Source organism: Anastrepha obliqua, chromosome 3 (assembly GCF_027943255.1).
Source record: "Anastrepha obliqua isolate idAnaObli1 chromosome 3, idAnaObli1_1.0, whole genome shotgun sequence".
Taxonomy (NCBI): Eukaryota; Metazoa; Arthropoda; class Insecta; order Diptera; family Tephritidae; genus Anastrepha; species Anastrepha obliqua.
The window spans coordinates 87,071,017-87,089,864 of NC_072894.1; the positions used below are offsets into that span (position 1 = coordinate 87,071,017).

An 18,848-nucleotide genomic window follows, 5' to 3' on the forward strand; every position below is an offset into this window, starting at 1 on the left:
TGTTTTGATTCTTCAGTGTGTTAGTAGTACAAATAGTGTTTCACCCAAAATTCTAAGATTATTTTCTGGAGAAAATACGGGTCTAAAATGAATTTCGTGCTTGCTAAAATATTTATTTTTCCCTAGTGGCGCCCTATTTCATATAGTTTTGTAAAAAAATCGAACATAAGTGTTTAAATTTTTTATAAAAACGTGACAAAGGATCTTTTGATATGAGGAATCCATTTTTGGACTTTACATTTTTCCTACGACATCCGCAATAGGGAGAAACAGTGCACGGGTTTTCTCACAAAAATAGTTTCTTTTAATCATATTAAAATAAAATTTATAAATATAAATAAGTATGAAAAAAATTAGATTTTCTGACACATTTAAAAGTCAATTCATTTCAAGCTACTTTCGAACTATGTATTTTTATGTAGTACCATAATGTTTTTACTATAACTCCTTCGGAGTTGTTTTTTAATACATACCGCGATGTGCGCATTAAAAATCAGAAGTTTCGTTCAGTGGGTTAAATATGACAAAAAATTAAAGGGTAAGGAAACGGTGGGTGATCGAAATGCGTATAAAAATTTTTCAAATGGATCACGAACATCGCGTAAACTACACTGCACAACTAAACTACACTTTTCTAAATATTGAAAGCAACAGGAAACCACTGAATTACTGTCCGATGACAATTACATACAAACAGCACACAAATCACAGTACTAAAAATATTATGTAGCACTCAAGGAACTTAAATATAGTGACATAAAATGTACGAAGTTTGTACGAGTGAGGTGAATTAGTAAACACAATAAATGAATTTAACAGACTAAAATTTCACTTCCTCGGTATTAACGAAACCTGGGGGTCGATTCTCGTCGAACGTCAAAATGTTTTTATATGAAAATTTTCTTTTCACTCCCAATTTGTGTGTGAAAAAATGGAGAAAGAGGTCCGTTGCATGCGTGCAAGTGCGTGTATAGTTGCGTGGCTATAAAATTCTATATAACCGAAAGATTTATAAAAATTATGTTTAAAAAATTGAAGAATTTTATGAAAATATGAGATGTTTTTTAACTTACACAAAGTTTTAAACTAGGATTGATATGTATATTGTTGTAAATGAACTCTACTTTTATACAAGTCAATGTCAAGTCTCTTTGTGTTTGCGACTTGATTTTTAAGTTGTTAAATTAAACTGTCTGTTTTTTAATTTTTTAATTCACATTTTATTCTAACTTTCTTTTATTACGTAAATTAAATTAAAATTATTTTTCTGTATTTATTTGAAAAACTGTCATAGCTTTTGTGATATTTTCAAAAACAGTTTTCCAGATTTTTATAGTTACGAATTAGATTTAACGTGAAGAAAGTTGTTTATGGGTGTGTGCGCATGTTCCCTACAAGACAGCTGATTATCATATAAGCACTCATATTATTATCATCACTATCCTCATTAAACTACAAATTTTCGTTCTAGCCATGGGAAAGTTCTGATAGTTTCTCTTTTACCAATAGCAATAATCTTATAACCTAGAAATATATCTACTATGCTCAAAAAGGCAAGACAACTAATCATTTTTAGAATGTAATAACTGCTGACAACTAAACTCTTCATTGTCGTCATCATAAACTTCTCAGTACTAATAATCAAATCTCTCATTTTTGTTATCAAAAAGTAATCAGCACTGATGGGCCAAAATACTCATTTTCGTCATCAAAAAGTAATCAGCACTGATGACAAAAACTACTCATTTTCGTTTAATTCGTTAAAAAGTAATCAGCACTGATGACAAAACTCTTCATTTTCGTTATCATATCACTTATATGAAATTGCTATTGGTGAAAGAGAATTCACATCGGCAAGGGGAAAGAAATATCAAATTAAATATTTCATTTTCCCATCAAAAAATGTTATATAAGCCACTCTGATAATGCGCATGTATTAGAGACTAATAAAATGCTTGTAAATGTGTTGGAATTTTTGTCGAAACCCTACAAGACAGTGCTGAGTACTTTCGACAAAAATTCCAACACATTTACAAGTATTTTATTAGTCTCTAATACATGCGCATTATCAGAATGGCATATACAAGATTTTCTAATGGGGAAATCAAATAATTCATTCCCCTTGTCGGTGTTAATTCTATCTCTCTTACTAACAGCAATTTCATATAAGTGAAAAATATATCTACATTTGTATGCTTATAAATTGGCTGCTCTGAAAAAAGTACTAGTGGGAAATTTTGTTATGTTTGTTGTATGGTCGCCATAGCCGAATGAGTAGATACTCGGCTAGCATTTGAAAATTCGTGAGTTCGAATCTCCGTGGATGAATCACCGAGTTGATATGTAAGAGTTTTCTAATGAATACAAAAAATATTAATTTTGTATATTTCTAAATAAAACAAACGAAAATGAGTAGTTTGGCCCATCAGTCCTGAATTCTTTTTGATAACAAAAATGAGAGTTTTGATTATTAGTGCTGAGAAGTTTGTGATGACGACTATGAAGAGTTTAGTTGTCAGCAGTTATTACATTGTAAGAATAAAAATGATTAGTTGTCTTGCCTTTTAGAGCATAGTAGATATATTTCTAGGTTATAATAAACTGCTATTGGTAAAAGAGAGTTAGAATATCATACCGACAAGGGGAAACTATTAGAACTTTCCTATGGATTGAACGAAAATGTGTTGTTTAATGAGCAGAGCGATGATGTAATATGAGTGCTTATATGGTAGTTAGCTGTCTTGTGGGGTTATTGGTAGTTTATTAAGGGGGTGTCAACGAATATAATAACTTAAACAATTAGCGAAAAACAATTTTGCAAAAAAATTGTAAGAGAATACTGGACCACTTTGTCTGGGAGCCATTTATGTATAAATAATATTTATGAATTATATTTCTTACCAAAGAAAAAAAGCTTATTTGAAGTATTTTTATTTCAAACTTAAATATTTTGGTATAATTGAATCACCTTTAAACAATAGTTTTAAACAAATGTAGCTTATCAACAAACGTTTTTGTTAAAAAAGAATGGAAAAAAATAAATGAATATGAATAAATTTTATAATTTATTGTTATTGGTAAAAGCATCGTCCACTATTTGCAAAAGTTGTCTTTTTGGAATGTTCAAAATATCACGACTTGAAATATTTGTAAGGGAACTAACATGTACTTCAGGTTCCTCAAAAACCTCTAAAGAAACCTCATCGTTCGTGGATTTTGGGCATCGCGAAGAGCGCGTCTCAGCACTATTAACAAATTCAAAATAGGATAAAGTTTACTAAAAATCGTTATCTTACGTTTTCTCATCACGAACTCTCTGCTCCAAATCAAGCAAAATAATTATTTGCGATATATAATATTATATTTTCTTTTCGAAAAATCATCTTGAGTGATCAGACCCATTTCTCCCTCGGTAGCTTCGTCAACAAGCAAAATTGTCGGATGTGGGATCAGAAAATCCAAGAGTTATTGTTAAAAAGCCTCTCTATCCTCAACGTGTGACTGTTTGGTGCGGTTTATGGTCCGGCGGAGTCATTGGACCTTACTTTTTCGAAAATGAGGCTGGAGCAACAGTTACGGTGAATGGATTGCGCTATTGAGAGATGATTAACGATTTTTAATGGCCGGAATTGGACGGTATTGATCTGGACAACGTTTATTTTCAAAAAGACGGCGCTACGTGCCACACAAACAACGAAACCATTGATCTTTTATCAAAATAACAACTCTTATTGGAAAACCCTTTATTTAATCTACAAAACTCTTATAACTCCAATCTGGAAATATGGCATCGAACTATGGGGGAAAGCAAGCAAATAAAATAATGCAACGACTACAATTCAAAATCCTAAGGACTATCATAAACGCAGGCTGGTACATAACCAATTACGATATACACAGGGACCTGAAAATTAAATTTATGGAAGACGTCATTCGAGAATGCAGCACAAATCATACTCACAGACACACACAAACGAAGAAATGGTAAATTTTTCACTTCAGAACTGCAAAAACGAAGACTTAAACGAATAACCCCGACAGCCCTAGCAGATACTTCTCACTAAAATAAATTTCAACCTCTTCTTCGTTTTATGTCATATAACTCATATGTGTATTTATCCGTCCTATGTCATATAATTCTTATATGCATTATGCATTATTTATGCGGTAAAAAGAAATGTACTTTAAATAATGATTTAATGTTTCGCTTAAATTTCCATAATTGGACATAATTCGAAATAAAAATTACTAAGTGTCGAAAGATGTAATAAATTGGAAAAAATATTCAGCGGACACAACGCCACACGCTTACTTGTTGTTCTTAACCATGCGGAAGGAATTTTGCTGGACATCCTATCCTTTCCGTTCTTTCGGAAATATTCAAAATTTATCAATTCATAGATTACATCAAAAAACGGTTTTTTGCGGAGAGAACACTGAGAATTGACGGAAAGACTAATGAAATTAGTGGCTCGTAATGAATGAATAGTGATATTTGAATAAATGAATTGTATGGATTTTCAATAAAAACTAACCTTCGTTCTCGATATTAGCGCAGTTTACTATAAGTACGAATGATCTGGTATAATGGCATTTGTAAATTATAGGCATGAAAAAGCTTTTGTTTAAATGATCTAAATCTACTTTTCAAAAATTTATTCAAAATGAACTTACAGTTCCTTGGCATACAAATTATGCGGTATTGACGTCTTCACTCCTGCTCCATCACCAGTATCATTATCGCATGCACATGCACCACGATGATTCATCCGTTCAGATAAAATCTGTGCATCTCGCAAAATCTATTAAAATAATTTTTTTTTTAATAAAATGTATTATTTCTAACATTTTTTTCATAACTTTATAAATAAGAGACCAAAATTAATAATTATATAATAGTATCAGTCATTCACAAAAAATGGAAATGTTTCACAGATGCGGTACATAATTAGAGGCTCGTCAATTTTCTTGTGTATTTTTGGGCTATTAGAAAATAGCATTCTTTATTTATAGTTTTCGTTGTATTTTAAAATGTAATTTCCTTTAAAATTTTAAGATATACATATGTAGAGTCCAACGAACAACTAACAATTTACAAGAGGCTAAAAGTAATAATTCACCCTTGACAGATGGCTAAGCCGAAGTGTGGCTCTTGGCAATGAAGTTCTATGGTTGCAGTGGGATGAGATGTTATCTAATATCATTAGCCAATTGCTACCAACTCTTTGAAAACAATATAACACTCAACGTAAATCAAGTATGTTTGAAAGCGATTGGTGAATAATATTTAAGTTGACAATGGGGACAACTTCTTCGTAGGACTATATATAAACATTCGGAGTTAACGAAAACGAACCCGCAAGCATCCATTGCTTTTCCATATTACATTCAGTTGCCTCAACATAATTATTTTTCAAAATAAATACCATCAACATCCCAAATACGCCGACCATTTACAGTATCAAAAAAACTCTAACAACGCTAATTATCATGATCATACTAAACACATCTATGTCCAGAATTGTTTCATTTGTGAAAAGCTTGCTGAGGCCATAGTTAAACTTAGTTACTTAAACACAAAAGCCTCACCAGGTTGGTCTCCTTGCCGCGGGGATGAGGTTTAAGTGGTGGTTTAATCCAAATCTCATGGGGGCTAACTCACCACGATCTAAGAGTGAAGCTCCATATGGGGATTGGCTAACCACCTAACCGCGGAACGGCGGAATTGGTAACCATTCTATCACCATGTTAAGATGACCGTATCAACATTCCCCTGTTATTCCCTACACCGGCATCTTATCATGTCCTTTCCTTGTCCCCACTATTACTTTACTTGACACTTTTTTAATTTCTCTTAGTCAAATGTGGAGGATAAACAAGGATTTATCTGCACGAGGTAATCCTCCTTTGTGATATCCTCCCGTCGAGCAATCGGTTGCTCGAGCATCGGATGTTAAGGGCCGAACCCCACATCCCCTTATGTCCGGAACTGAAAATCAGGTTTTCGGAGGAAACACGCCATTCGCGGTGAAAAATGGCACATTAACTATGTGAACGATGAGCAGATTGAGTGAGAGCGGTATACCGATGTCTAAACCAACTGAGGCAACTAAACAATCTTTGGAGGATGTGGAGATGGCGGAAAATCTGTCAATAGACTCAGACGCATCTCTAGTACCGAGTAAGTCTCTCACAGCGGTTAAACCTGGTGCGAACCTGAAGAGTACCGGTGAAAAAGCTGAAGTTACTCGACACTTGTAATGTAAACGGGAAAGCGCGACAGAATAGATGATTCCTCTGTAATGTTGTAATCTTCTAGAGACGAAACGGGATATGTGCCAACGACCGAGAAGAGGGGAAAGGTAAAGAGGAAAGTCGCGAGACTGAAGTAGGAAATGCCTGCATCCTCGGAGGGAATGTGAGACCATTGTCAAGGTTGATCGAACACACGATGCTAAAAGGGCTATGTTCCAGAGATATTGTTGTTGCAAAAATCAAGTACTAGAATAGTGGGAATAGTGTCGAAGCTATCGCAGTTTCGGCTTACCTACCTGGAAGTAGTCCAGTATGCAGAATCCAGTAATCTGGGGCTTATAGTGGACTATGATGCAAACTCTCAAAACATAGTATGGGGAAGCAGTAAATTTAACCCCAGGAGTCTCAAGTTACTGGAGTTTATTCTACCGACCAACCAACCAATTAAACCAACTTTTGTTCCCCAAAGAAGACAAGGGGTGATTGATTTAATATTTACCAATAGGTTAATTGGTAACACACTCTTTCAGATCATCGTCTTATCGAATTCCACCTGGACTTGATACTACATATATAAATACTTTCTGGTGGGAATCCTCGAAATGTGGACTGGGACAGGTATGGTAAGCTTGTAAAAGAGAGGATACCAAACCTGAAAAAACATAAATCAATAGAAAGATACTACTGAGAAATTAGAAGGAACATTAAACAATTGCTTTGAGGAACTGTGCTCACTTAGGCAAAGCAGACAGGGGAAAGCGGTCCTTTGGTGGAACGCTGAATTTTCGGCCTTCCAAGCCCAAACAGAAGTAGACTGCACCAATCATCGACTTACTCAGAGAAAATATAAAAAAGTGATGTAAGCCGAACTTGAATCTTAAGAAATTTCTGTAGTACAGCCGAAGAAAGGAAGGAAACAGCTAGACCGCTGGAAGGCTGGATTCCATTCGTAAGCCTGATTTCCAAATCAGAAACCTTTAATGCTCTACCTGAAATCTATTTTCTCTATCTCTTGACATTACGCATAGTTGGTATATTGCCAGTCACAGAGGAATCAATAAGCTTTTCCTTATCTTCATTTGAAAACTTTAAGTCTGGGCCTGATGGAATATATCCAGCAATACTAAAGAAAGGAGGAAACAGGCTAACTGAGGCACTGAAAAGGATCTTCATAGCCTATCTTGCACTTGGTCACGTACCATCCCAATGGCGACGCGCAAAAGTATTTATTCCAAAACCAGGAAAAGATGACTATTCCCTAGCTAAAAGTTTTAGACCAATCAGTTTGCCATCGTTCTTTTCTAGTCTAGAACGAGTGGTAGAGAAACACATTCGAGTGGGGGTATTGCCGAGAAGTCCACTAAGTAGAAATCAACATGCTTGTCAAGATTGAATCCGGGCTGGAAGCTAACGAGTACAAAATGGGCTAGTTCGTGATCATAGAGGGGGCTTTTGATAATTCCACTTTTAACTCAATGTTCCTTTGCCGAACGACATGGAATTAATCAAACCATTGTAAAATGGATACATTCCATGCTCTCTGAGTGGCTGCTAACCACTGATGAGAACAGTGACGAACTATTACCGTCAGGGCCAGGCAAGAATATGCCTAAAACGGTGTTCATTCTCCGCTGTTGTGGTGCGTCGTCGTAGACTCTTTCCTAACGGTGATGCAATAACTCGAATTTCATGACCAAGCATATGCGAACGATGCCTGCGCGCTAACATCGGATAAATCCCTAAGAAGGCTTTGCATGAAAGTGCAGAGAATTCTAGATAAAATCGACGACTAGTGCACGAGGCAAGGTCTTTCCGTCAATCCAAAAAGAACTACCTTAGTCTTGTTCACAAGAAAACGGAAATTGGATGGTCTTAGTCTTCCAGCACTGAAAGATATGGCACTCAGTTTCTCTGAGAAAGTTAAATATTTAGAAGTAATCTGAAACCTGCTGTGGTCTGGTGGATATACACAGTACTTATCAGACCAATCATCATTTATGCCTCTGTGGTTTGGTGGCGACGGACTATGGTTAAGTCCACACTTCATGAACTATACAGGCTGCAAATAAGTGTATGTTTAGGCATTACGGGTGATTCATTTATTCCCATGGATCTTAAGATACAACAGGAAGCAATAAAAGCACGAAGATACAACAGGAAGCAATAAAAGCACGATTTCTGGCACGAAGAGGGAACTTCGGGACACAGAGAAAGATGGTATCTGAGCAGTAACCTCTGTATTTGACACCTACGGACGACCTTATAGTAAATAGTTTCATTTGGAAGCGTGAGCAATGGAATAACCCATAGTGCATTCAAAGAGGTTTGACGGATATTTTCTTTACTGATGGTTTCAAGAATGAAATAGGTTCTGAAGCCGGATGCTACTTAAACGATAGTAATAAGTATCATTACGCAATGGGAGGAATGGCAATTGTGTTATCGTCGGGTACCGGTGGCGTGACAGCCGAAGTTGCTATGTATTAATGCTACGTTTTTATTTTTGTAAAATATAGAAATTGACTAGCAAAAAACAAATTATTGAAAATCATCATTTTTTTGGGCCTCTGACTACCCCTAACCCCTTAAAAGAATTAAACTTTGTTTCTGGAATATTAATATTAGGATCAAAACGTAATATTGTTATCTATATTGATTTTGGTACCGAGGCTATATAATTACCATCTGTTTGAATAATGGGCGGTATTGGAGTCTTGTTCTGGGTTTATAAGTATAAGTATATAATATAACGATTTCCGAGTGTATTTCTGCCTTGAAAAAGCTCCTCATAAAAAATATCCGACGTTCGGAGCCGTCTTGAAACTGTAGGTCCCTCCATTTGTGGAACAACATCAAGACGCACGCCACAAATAGGAGGAGGTGCTCGGCCAAACATGCAAAAATAGACATATATTTATATATATGTATTGATTTATTTAATTAAACTTGGAGGGGATGTTGTTGTTGTTGTAACATCATCACTTTCCAATCTTAAAGAGTTACAATTCATTGTAATTGAAAAAAATATTGTGTTGCCGGATGCACACATTAAAATAAAATTAAGAACAAGAATAAAGTATTTGAGTTTAGTATAGAAGATGGGAATGGTGGCTATCGTGCCTCCGTATTATACACTTGTATATGACGTTTTAATTTGAGAGTTTTTTGTTTAGGCCGGCCGCCTACCCAAAAAGGAATTTGACGCAAAAATACTATGGATAATGTAGCTGGAATTGGACTGATGAGCATTGCTTCCATGAAAGGCAGCTAAAGGCCGCCTCCGTGGAAAGGATTCTAAGAAAAAATTATAAAAATTTACAAACAACCTCTTGCTGTAGCAGCATACACATTCTCCATACATGTACGGGGAATGCTGTTGAAGTGACAGTACTTGACCGGCTATAAATCCGAGTCGTTTCAGTCCCGTCGTGGGAACGCAAAAATTCTACAAATTTAAAAACACTCTCTAGTTAACGTCTCTGTAAAATTCTAAGATTCTATATCTGCATTATTGTTTTGAGATATCTGGCAGCACTCACTTTTCGCTGAATTATACAATTTTGACACTAAAGTACTTACAAACTATAAGGCTTTGTAGAACCCAGTTTCCAGATTTAGGATGGGGATAAATCCCTCTATCCCCCTTTACATCCTTTTTTTCAAATATTGCGGCATTATACCGAATATTCCCCCCTTCTCCTTCCTTAAGCTCAAAGTAGAGGTATCATACGATAAAGTCATAACCTTAACCTTATTGGTGTCCTAGCCATAACCAGCAGATATTCACTATCATATTTGTGCATTTCGTAGTGCAGAAACTAAAGAAAAGAGAATAACATGTATACCACAATTCAGCAAATCACAATGCAGCGCTATCCAATTAGTGATGCTTATGGTGAAAAACCAAAATTGAATTGGTCTCTACGGTTATGGTTATGACTACGTAATTATGGCATGTCACCTCTAAGCGATTACAGTGTTGCCCATATGTTGATTAGATCAGCAAATTCGTGGCGTTATGGGTATGGCACCTCTATTTTGGGCTTTATTCTTCATTTTACTGACAGACACATATTTGATAGAACTTTTTTTATACATTTTTTACACTTTATATATTTTGCATATTTGGCAGTTCTTTAGTTTAATCTCAACCAATTGTCTTTAGAATGTGCATAACACCAGTATTCTCTACCCCACTCCCACGACAGTCGGTTCTACGTTAAAGCTAAAGACTACCACTCCATCAGCGTACCTAAATATTTATGAGGAATAAATCCCATAAATCCTAGTACACGAAAGAAAAATTAAAAAAAAAAATCTTAAGTTTTTACCTTGTGTGACTGTGTCCCGTCAATAGAAACGATAAAGCCGACCCCGCATGCTTCATGTTCATTACGAGGGTCGTACAATCCTTGCGCACTAGGAGCTTGCCATGACATTTCTTTAGAATTCAGCCCGGTTTTGTTCACTCCATCACATTCTTTCTCACTAATTTTGAAATCATTTTTAGCTCCCAAGACAGAATTCACTTCGGTGGTAACCAATCCGTAATCATTGGTGATACTCATTTCTTTGGTGTATATTTACCAATCACTTATTACTTTTCAACTCGATTTAGGAGCACCTGGAACAGATAGCATAGCTTTTTACAAATGCGCGATCAATAACTTATCGCAAATAATAATTGCATAAAATAAATGTGTACCACGCAGTTGACACGCATGCCCATGAAGTTAAAGAAAGCAATAAGCGAAAGAAACATTTTAACGCTAATTCCATATAACAGAAGGAAATCGTTTATCTACTCTTGCTAAGATACATACTTATCACGACTAGAATCCCTGATTTCACACAATCGAATGAACAAAACGGGGAAACAATCAATTGCACATTAATAGCCCAACATATTTAATACAGTTCCATCGCTATTGGATCCCATAAATAAACCGCATACATCAAAAGTCGATATAAATAAACTCCTATCGAATACCGGAACTCAAAGGTACATGTTCTACTAAGGTACACACATTTCTTTCGAAAAACGAAAGAACTTGGCAAGACGAATTGAATCCAGAAGGTGGCGTCTTCTAAAAGCCGTGCTTTATTTTCACGATTTTGACAAATCAGGCACCCTAATTATATAAAATAAACAAAAGGCGGAGAAATCACATGTTTGTGAAAATTCAATAAATAGCTTGCTATTATTGTGATTTAAAGGTTTAAACTAAACAAACTTATGGAAACTAAGTCCCGCGTGTTAAATTGTGAAAACACGAACTATAAACATACCGAAAAAGTCTTTTATACGGATAACACCTAGGCAAAACGGTATGTGTGTACCCTTGCTCTTCGCAAATAAGTAACTCTCCTTCCATTTGTTTGTTTATTCTAAGACTCTTACGACACGGCGAATTCAGAAAGCACAATCTTGTATTCTATCATTCTTGGGTTACAACCAAAGCGAATTGAGTACCTTAGGTGGCGCCATTAAAAAACTGTTACTTTACTTTTCGCGATTTTGACAAGTCGGACGTCAGCTCCCTTCCAAATACAAAACCAACAAACGAAAGAGAAATTACACGCTTGTAAGAATTCAATGAATAGCTTCGTAATATTGTGATTTTACTAAACAAACTAATGCGAAGAGAGTGCCGCGTGTTAAATTGTGAAAGCAAATAAGAAGATTCCTAAACCAGTTTCTTTACGTTTTTATGCGGAGGACGCTGTGGAAAGAAATAGTGCTGTGTGCGTTAAATTTCTTGTGTTTGGTTGTTATCGCTGTAGTTGCTTTGGCATATATACTCCCCATAGAAGGATATCAATACGGGACGTTCCGGTCCCGATCCCGCTTGCGTTTAGTAGTTTCTCTTGCTTTCGCCTCTTAACATACAAATATTTCCTCTGTTTTTGTTTGCATATTCTCAGAGCATGACGCTACAGCAAATTCGGAAGGCGCAATCTTGCACAGTTCTTGGATTCTAGGGAGCTAAGGCAAGAACAAAATACATTACACAAGCTGTGTTTACATTTATTGCAAAGATGATAGAATTAAGATTACAACAAAATTATTTGTTTATTAAGAGGTAGAGTAAGCAAAAGCAATATAAAGTGTCAAACATTAGAAATTATACACATAATTTCTGTCAGGGTCGTTGACATAAAAACGAAAAGAAATGCATTTGGAGGGATTTTTATAACTCATACATTCAAAATGAAACACGCACCATTTTTTCTCTAGCTTGTTTAATTTAAAAGTCAAAAATCGCAATATTAGAAGCCAGTTACTGTTATTTACCAATAAGGAATTTCTCTTCGTTTTGTTATATATATACTTATATAATTGGCGCTTACACCCTTTGGGGTGTTTTGCGGAGCTCCTCTTATTATGATAGTTCAGTTATTAAGAAAAAAATGTTTTCTTCATTTTGGTGATAGTTCAGTTACTAACTGTAAATCTGTAATTTACACTTGCTTTGTTACTTGTCCACAGATAGAAGTATGATATATGCATGTGACTTGAACGATTGTGCCACTTGGCAAACGCACAGTATTATTTATTTATTTTTTCTCAAGTCTGATAGTCGCATTTTAGCTTAGTTGTTTATTATTTTTATGAGATAAATACTATTTAACAAGAGGTAGGGGAAGCAAAAACGAACTCCAGTGCTCTTGTCTGACACAAAAGTAATAACTTTGACCGAGATGACTGCTTAACTGAAAAAAAGTTGCTATATCGAACCCAATTCGAATGAGAGTTGGATTGACTTATGCCGGATTTTATTAAATTTCAAACTATATTCATTCAAGTATAGATGAGACCAAACGCTATCCCTTTGCTATATACAGATTGCTCTTGGATAAGAGGGTTTGAGTTCAGCTAAACGACACCTGCTATTCGTCACAGTGAATAGGTGAAAATCAGTGCCATTTCAAGTCAAAATAGAGGTTGGCGGAGAATAGCGTCGATTAATCTCAGCATATTAACATTAACTGCCTACTTTCGCTAAAAAAAATATTCCAACAGTTTGATTCAAAAATTATCAGTACTTCCAAGATTCTGTACTCATTTTTAGATTAGTTGACACGTATGTTTGATAAGTACAAAGGGCAACACTTATCAGCTTTACTTAAAAAAAAAAACCTATCCTAACCTAACCTAATCAAAATTCCTAAAAAGGACATATAAGGACATGTAAAAAATGGTTCGATTCATTCAACGGATTCCGCCAAAATCTGAAGCAGTCATATGGGTTAATGTAGAAGAAGGCTAAGGGACAGGCGAAGTGTGGGTCATAGAAGCTGCTAGGGAGGCGAATAAAGTCCCGAAAAAGGACAGCTTCCCATTACCACTTTATCCGGCGCTTGATTGAAAAATTGGCAGGTGGAAATTTAAGATTGCGATCGTAAGAAGACAGTCTTCAGTATAGAAGATGGGTTGTGGTAGTTTCTGTGATGCGTTTCTTTGAGCGCCTGATGGAGATGTGCTGAAGGGGCTCCACTGGAAAACGTGTTTAGTCTACCAGGATGGCATCACATTCATGGGTAAAAATTTTAGCTAACATCTGAAATATTTGGAAGAAGTCCTTCAGTGCATTGCTTCCGTGGGAATACGATTGAATCCGAAGAAGTGTGCCTTGTTTAAAACAGAAGTTACGTCTCTTAGTTTAGTAGTAAAAGATTAGTAAAAGATTGGCCACGACCAAGAAATGTGCACGAAATGCGAAGTTGCCTAGGACTGTGGACGTATTACCGTCGTCTTGTTCCAGGATTCGCAAATGTTGCCCGATCTCACAGGCACAATCTCTATATCATTTGTGTTGCACAAGAAATAGGAGAAAGCGTTCCAGCTATTGGAATTTCTTTCTACTGCGATCGCGGGAGAAAAGTTCGCTGTGGATACGTACACTAGCACATACGAAATAGATGGAGTACTGTCACAGATCATCAATGGGCAAGAAAGAATGACCGCATACTATAGCAGAGTGCTCGGATAGCCGGAGATAAATAACAGCGTGGCCAGGCGAGAACCGTTAGCTGTGGTTGAGTGCATAAAACATTTCCACAAATACTTGTACGGTCAATGATTCAAATTAAGAACAGACCACGTAGCATTCAGAATTCAAGCATCCAGAAGGACAAATTGCACGGTGGATTGAAAGGGCGTAAATCGATGACTTTGAGATCCAGCATCGAAAAGGGGAACAACATGATGATGGACTATCTCGGCGACCTTGTGCCATAGAGTATAAGCATTGTTCCAAAGTTGAGAGATCTGAAGGGATAGTTGATATCAGACTAATGCATTTGCCACACGATGATGAATGGGAACCGAGTGCAATAAGAAAAAATCAGTTAAATGATACTCAATGCGCCTTGATTCATTAACGATGGTGGCACTAGACCAACAACAATATTTTGTACGTAAGATTGTCAAAGCAAAGTAGATAACAAAAAAAAGAACTTGGCTTTTTTAATTCTGCGCTGACAGCCACATGAACACTGCGAAAGAAAAAAAAATCAGCTGATTTACCGATACCACCTTTAATAGATTCGCCTTGATGTTGACCTAGGAAAGATCATGGCAGCGAAGGACTCTGGAAAGAGACCATCTAAAACTGAAATGGCAATAGAAGGTTCTAGGTTGAACATCCGTTTCCAACAAGTCGGACAACAAATATGTACTCGTTGTTATGTTTGGTATGTTATATACCAAATCAAGAGGCCAAAGCCATTACTAAGGCTTTTGTGCAGAATTTGATCACTCGGTTTGGAGTACTTAATGAGTTGCATTCAAAGAGATGTGTTGCTTGATAAGAATTAAGAAAATACGTACAATACCCTTACACCAGCAATCAGATGAAATGGTCGAAAGATCAACCGTGCTCTGAAAGAGCACCTCCGAAAGGTATTTGGAAAGTGCGAACGAAATTGGGAGAAACACACCCAAATGTTCCTGTTGACCTATCACTTAGCTGTACATGAAGCTACTGGCCAATCACCCGGAAGGACCACCTTTGGAAGCGATTTAATCCTTTCAGGGAACTTGGCGTTTGGAAGAGGTGCTGGTCCTGCCATAGACGAAGGTAGTCTTTGGGAAACACTGCAGGATGTATGAATTATACCTGCATATAAGCAGCAACGTACCCAGATAATGAGTAACAAGATGAAGGATTCATTTAACCGCGCTGTGAACTCCGAAGCAAAGGTATAAGTATTATAGCCGTGAAACTAGAAATTCACTTTGAAATAAGACTGCTGCTTTTTTGGTGCTGTAGTGCATCTATATTTACATATACGTTTTGCTTATACCAACGAATGAAATCATTTCTGCACGGCCGACACGGCATTTCCTTGGCTGCGTCGCACAAAAAGAAAAATTGTGTCATCATTTTAGCCTTAATTTCATGGAAAATATAAAAGTTTTGAAAAACAAAAAAAAAAACAAAATAATAATAATGAATAAACGGATAGCAGGGAGTTAGCGTAGTCCCGCCAACCTAGAAACAATTTTTAGCAAAATTCATCAATTGACCCATTTTTACAAACGAGAGCCCCAGCACTCTGCGTCGTTTATTTTTGTGTATGCGAGCAAAGCCATCATTGGCCGCCTTCATAAATCGACTCTGTGATATGCGTATCCTCTTCTTTTCATACAAACAATGTATTTGAATAAATACCAGGAGGACAGCCCACATACAAAATAATTTTTGTTCGAGATTTTGACTCTATGTTATTAGTTACTCACTCAATGGTTCAATACTAATCCTTAAAGTAAATAAATGGTTTACACAGTTTACTTTTTATTTTTAATCAACATGTTTGGACAAATTACTTTAACTGTTTTCAAATATTTTTGATAATACACTTAATATCAATACAATTATAATTTAATTAGATACTTAAAATATCATATGCAAACATATATCCAGTTTGTCAGAGATGACTTTTGATATATATAATACAATAAAACAATATTTTCGGCTTCAGTAGCAAAAACTAGCACCCTTTATTTATCTTTGACTTCTTTTCTATACGGATTCATATTTAAATTTCAAGGGAATTAATAAAAAAAGACTTCAAATTCTTGGAACCAAGGTGGACTGAGTTTATCGCATGTCGTTGAATGTTTCAGTTTAGAACGCTGCAGAACTGCAAAATGTTTTATGACAAGCCCGAAAAGAAAACTGTCGAACTTTCTTCTAAAACCTGGTAAAAAAGACGATCGACTGATGGTCGATATTACTACAGAACACAACCCATGGGAACAGCGTATGACCACTATTGGGATTATTGAAGTCCCGATTTGCCTGCCTTGCTTAGAGGACTCGGATAGAACTGCGCATTTTCTCTATCAATTGTTTTATCTTCCAGAGCTTTGAATACAATGGACTTTTTAGCCTTAGTATTTTAGAAGTTCAATTTGCCCCGAGGAGCATGGTATTTATTTTTTTGAATAAGATATCTGAGATATGTGCACCGTAGCTACAAGTTACATAAGCCAACATCCTTATAAGAAAAAAATCGTAAAATTTTCCACGTAGTCGAAGGACAACATAGTTTTAAACTCATACCTGTAAAATATTGATAGTTCTCATGCAGCTCACAAAAAAACAAAAACCGGTAAGTTATTTTTTTCTGACCGTGGAACTCCATCGAAACCCAAGCCGATTTGAGTATCTAAGGTGGCGCCATTAAAAAACAGTTACTTTATTTTACGCGATTTTAACAAGTTTGACGTCAGCTCAATTCGCAATACAAAACAAACGAAAAAAAGTAGGAGAAAAAACATGAAAATTCAGGGAATGGCTGGGTAATGTGGTGATTTGTGAAGTTTAATGAAAACGAAGGGCGTGTGTTAAGTTGTTACAGTTTTTTTGCGTTTTTATGCGAAAGACGCCGTGGCAAGAAAGTATGTGTGTGTATGTGTATAATTTCTTGTGTTTGTTTGTTTCCATTCCTTTCGTCTACTCTTCTTCTTCACCAACAAGTAATTCTATTTCCTTTTACTTGTTTATTCATGGGCTCTTACGACATGGTGAACTCGAAAGGCGCAACCGAGTATTCATAGGCCTCTTCTATTCGCCATTTCCCCGCTCGCTATCTCTATGCTCGATTAACTTGACGAAAAATTTGAAGGCGAAAGCAACAACAAAGTTATTGAGTAAGACTCGCCGCTAGCGAGTATGGCTGTAGCCGCACTGCCTTACCAGCACATGCAACTTAATGCAGTTCTCTTCCCGCGTTGCCGACATACATATGTATGTTCCTTTGCTTCATCTATTCGCCACTTGCTAAGTCTTAGCGAAAAAAAGAGGCCTTATCATTCTTGATCGAAACCAAGACAAGATAGCCAGTTTAGCACATCTGTCCTGTTAGCAGGGATGTTTATTGAGCCTATTGAATTAGTTCTTCATGATATTTTTTAAATTTTATTGAATAAGTGACGAAATGCTAAATTAAGGGAAATTGGTAAATGATGTGAAAAATACATACAAAAAAATTAAATATACTGTTCTTAGGTTTTTATTCAATAAAAGGTTTTCCAACAATTCTGCTCAGTTCGATTACTGTATTGCTAAATAAAATTCAAAAACTAATAACAACACAGCTTCCCTTCTTTATTGAAATTCTATTCTAATCACTTAACTTCATATTTACACGTTCGCACGCTCAACTTATTACTGACACTTTTTGTGCATACACTTCTGCTCATATATGTATGTACATGTGCTTAAAACTATGCTAATTTCAGTTCGTCTCTTCTGGTAGCTTCCGTCTTGGCATTAATCTTTTTCTTTTGGCATCGCTCGGTATTGTCAGTTGTTTCGCGAGCATTCGTGATTCGTCGCACTATTAATCGTGAAAAAGCAACTGTAACGTACCTTTAGCTGGAGTACAGCGTTATCATTTTCTATTTTTTTCTAATTACTCTTTAATGACACTCAAGCTTTTGTGGGCTTTACAACGGGCTGTATGAGCTTTACGAATAAAGATCAAGCGGCTTCGTTGAAATGTCGTCCGAATGGAAGCAAACGCGCCGACTTTCAAAGTACTAGACGCGGTAGAAGCCGGTGGTAGCAGAGGAAGAGAAGGTCTCTTCTGCGTTGGAAAGATCAGGTGGAGAAGGACTTGGCCTCACTTGATGTTTTCAACTGGCACCGATTAGCATGAGAAAGAAACGTTTGGCGCGCTTTGTTAAACACGGCTAAAATCGCAGAAACGATTATCGCTCCGAGCAAGAAGGGAAGAACAGTCAACTTCTGTTAAGTTTAAACGGTTGAGTTTCTTCTGTTAATTGATGGTCAAAAATGTGCTCGTGGTGATTCCCGTCTGCTGCCAATTTAGTTCGTTTTAACATTCCAGGCATTATAATCAACGATTTTTGGAAGATGTATTATCATCTTATATTATTTTGTGGCTGACGCTAGCCTTCTACCCATCATTTCGCTGGTATTACCTTACTAGGTATCTCGATACTGAATTTTTGATTAATTTCAATGGTTAATTTCAATCAAATTTGACAGTTGTTATAAAATGAACAATTGAGTGTCGAGATATTGAGCTACGTGTGCGAATAGCTTAAACAATCTTCA

At 36.2% G+C, this 18,848-nt stretch overlaps 1 protein-coding gene across 2 annotated transcripts in view; it reads right to left on the bottom strand.

The window, feature by feature from the left end:
* Nucleotides 1–11,201, bottom strand: part of LOC129242928 (uncharacterized) — a 53,869-nt gene extending 42,668 nt beyond the window's left edge. Inside the window, exons 1-3 of one of the 2 annotated variants that reach the window (XM_054879863.1) lie at nt 11,079–11,201; nt 10,587–10,879; nt 4,675–4,802 (exon numbers count right to left, since the gene is read on the bottom strand). In XM_054879863.1, coding sequence (XP_054735838.1) covers nt 4,675–4,802; nt 10,587–10,823 — 365 coding nt within the window. In that variant the 5' untranslated portion in view covers nt 10,824–10,879; nt 11,079–11,201. The other variant, XM_054879864.1, reaches the window with a different exon arrangement.
* Between the last annotated feature and the right edge of the window lie 7,647 nt (nt 11,202–18,848).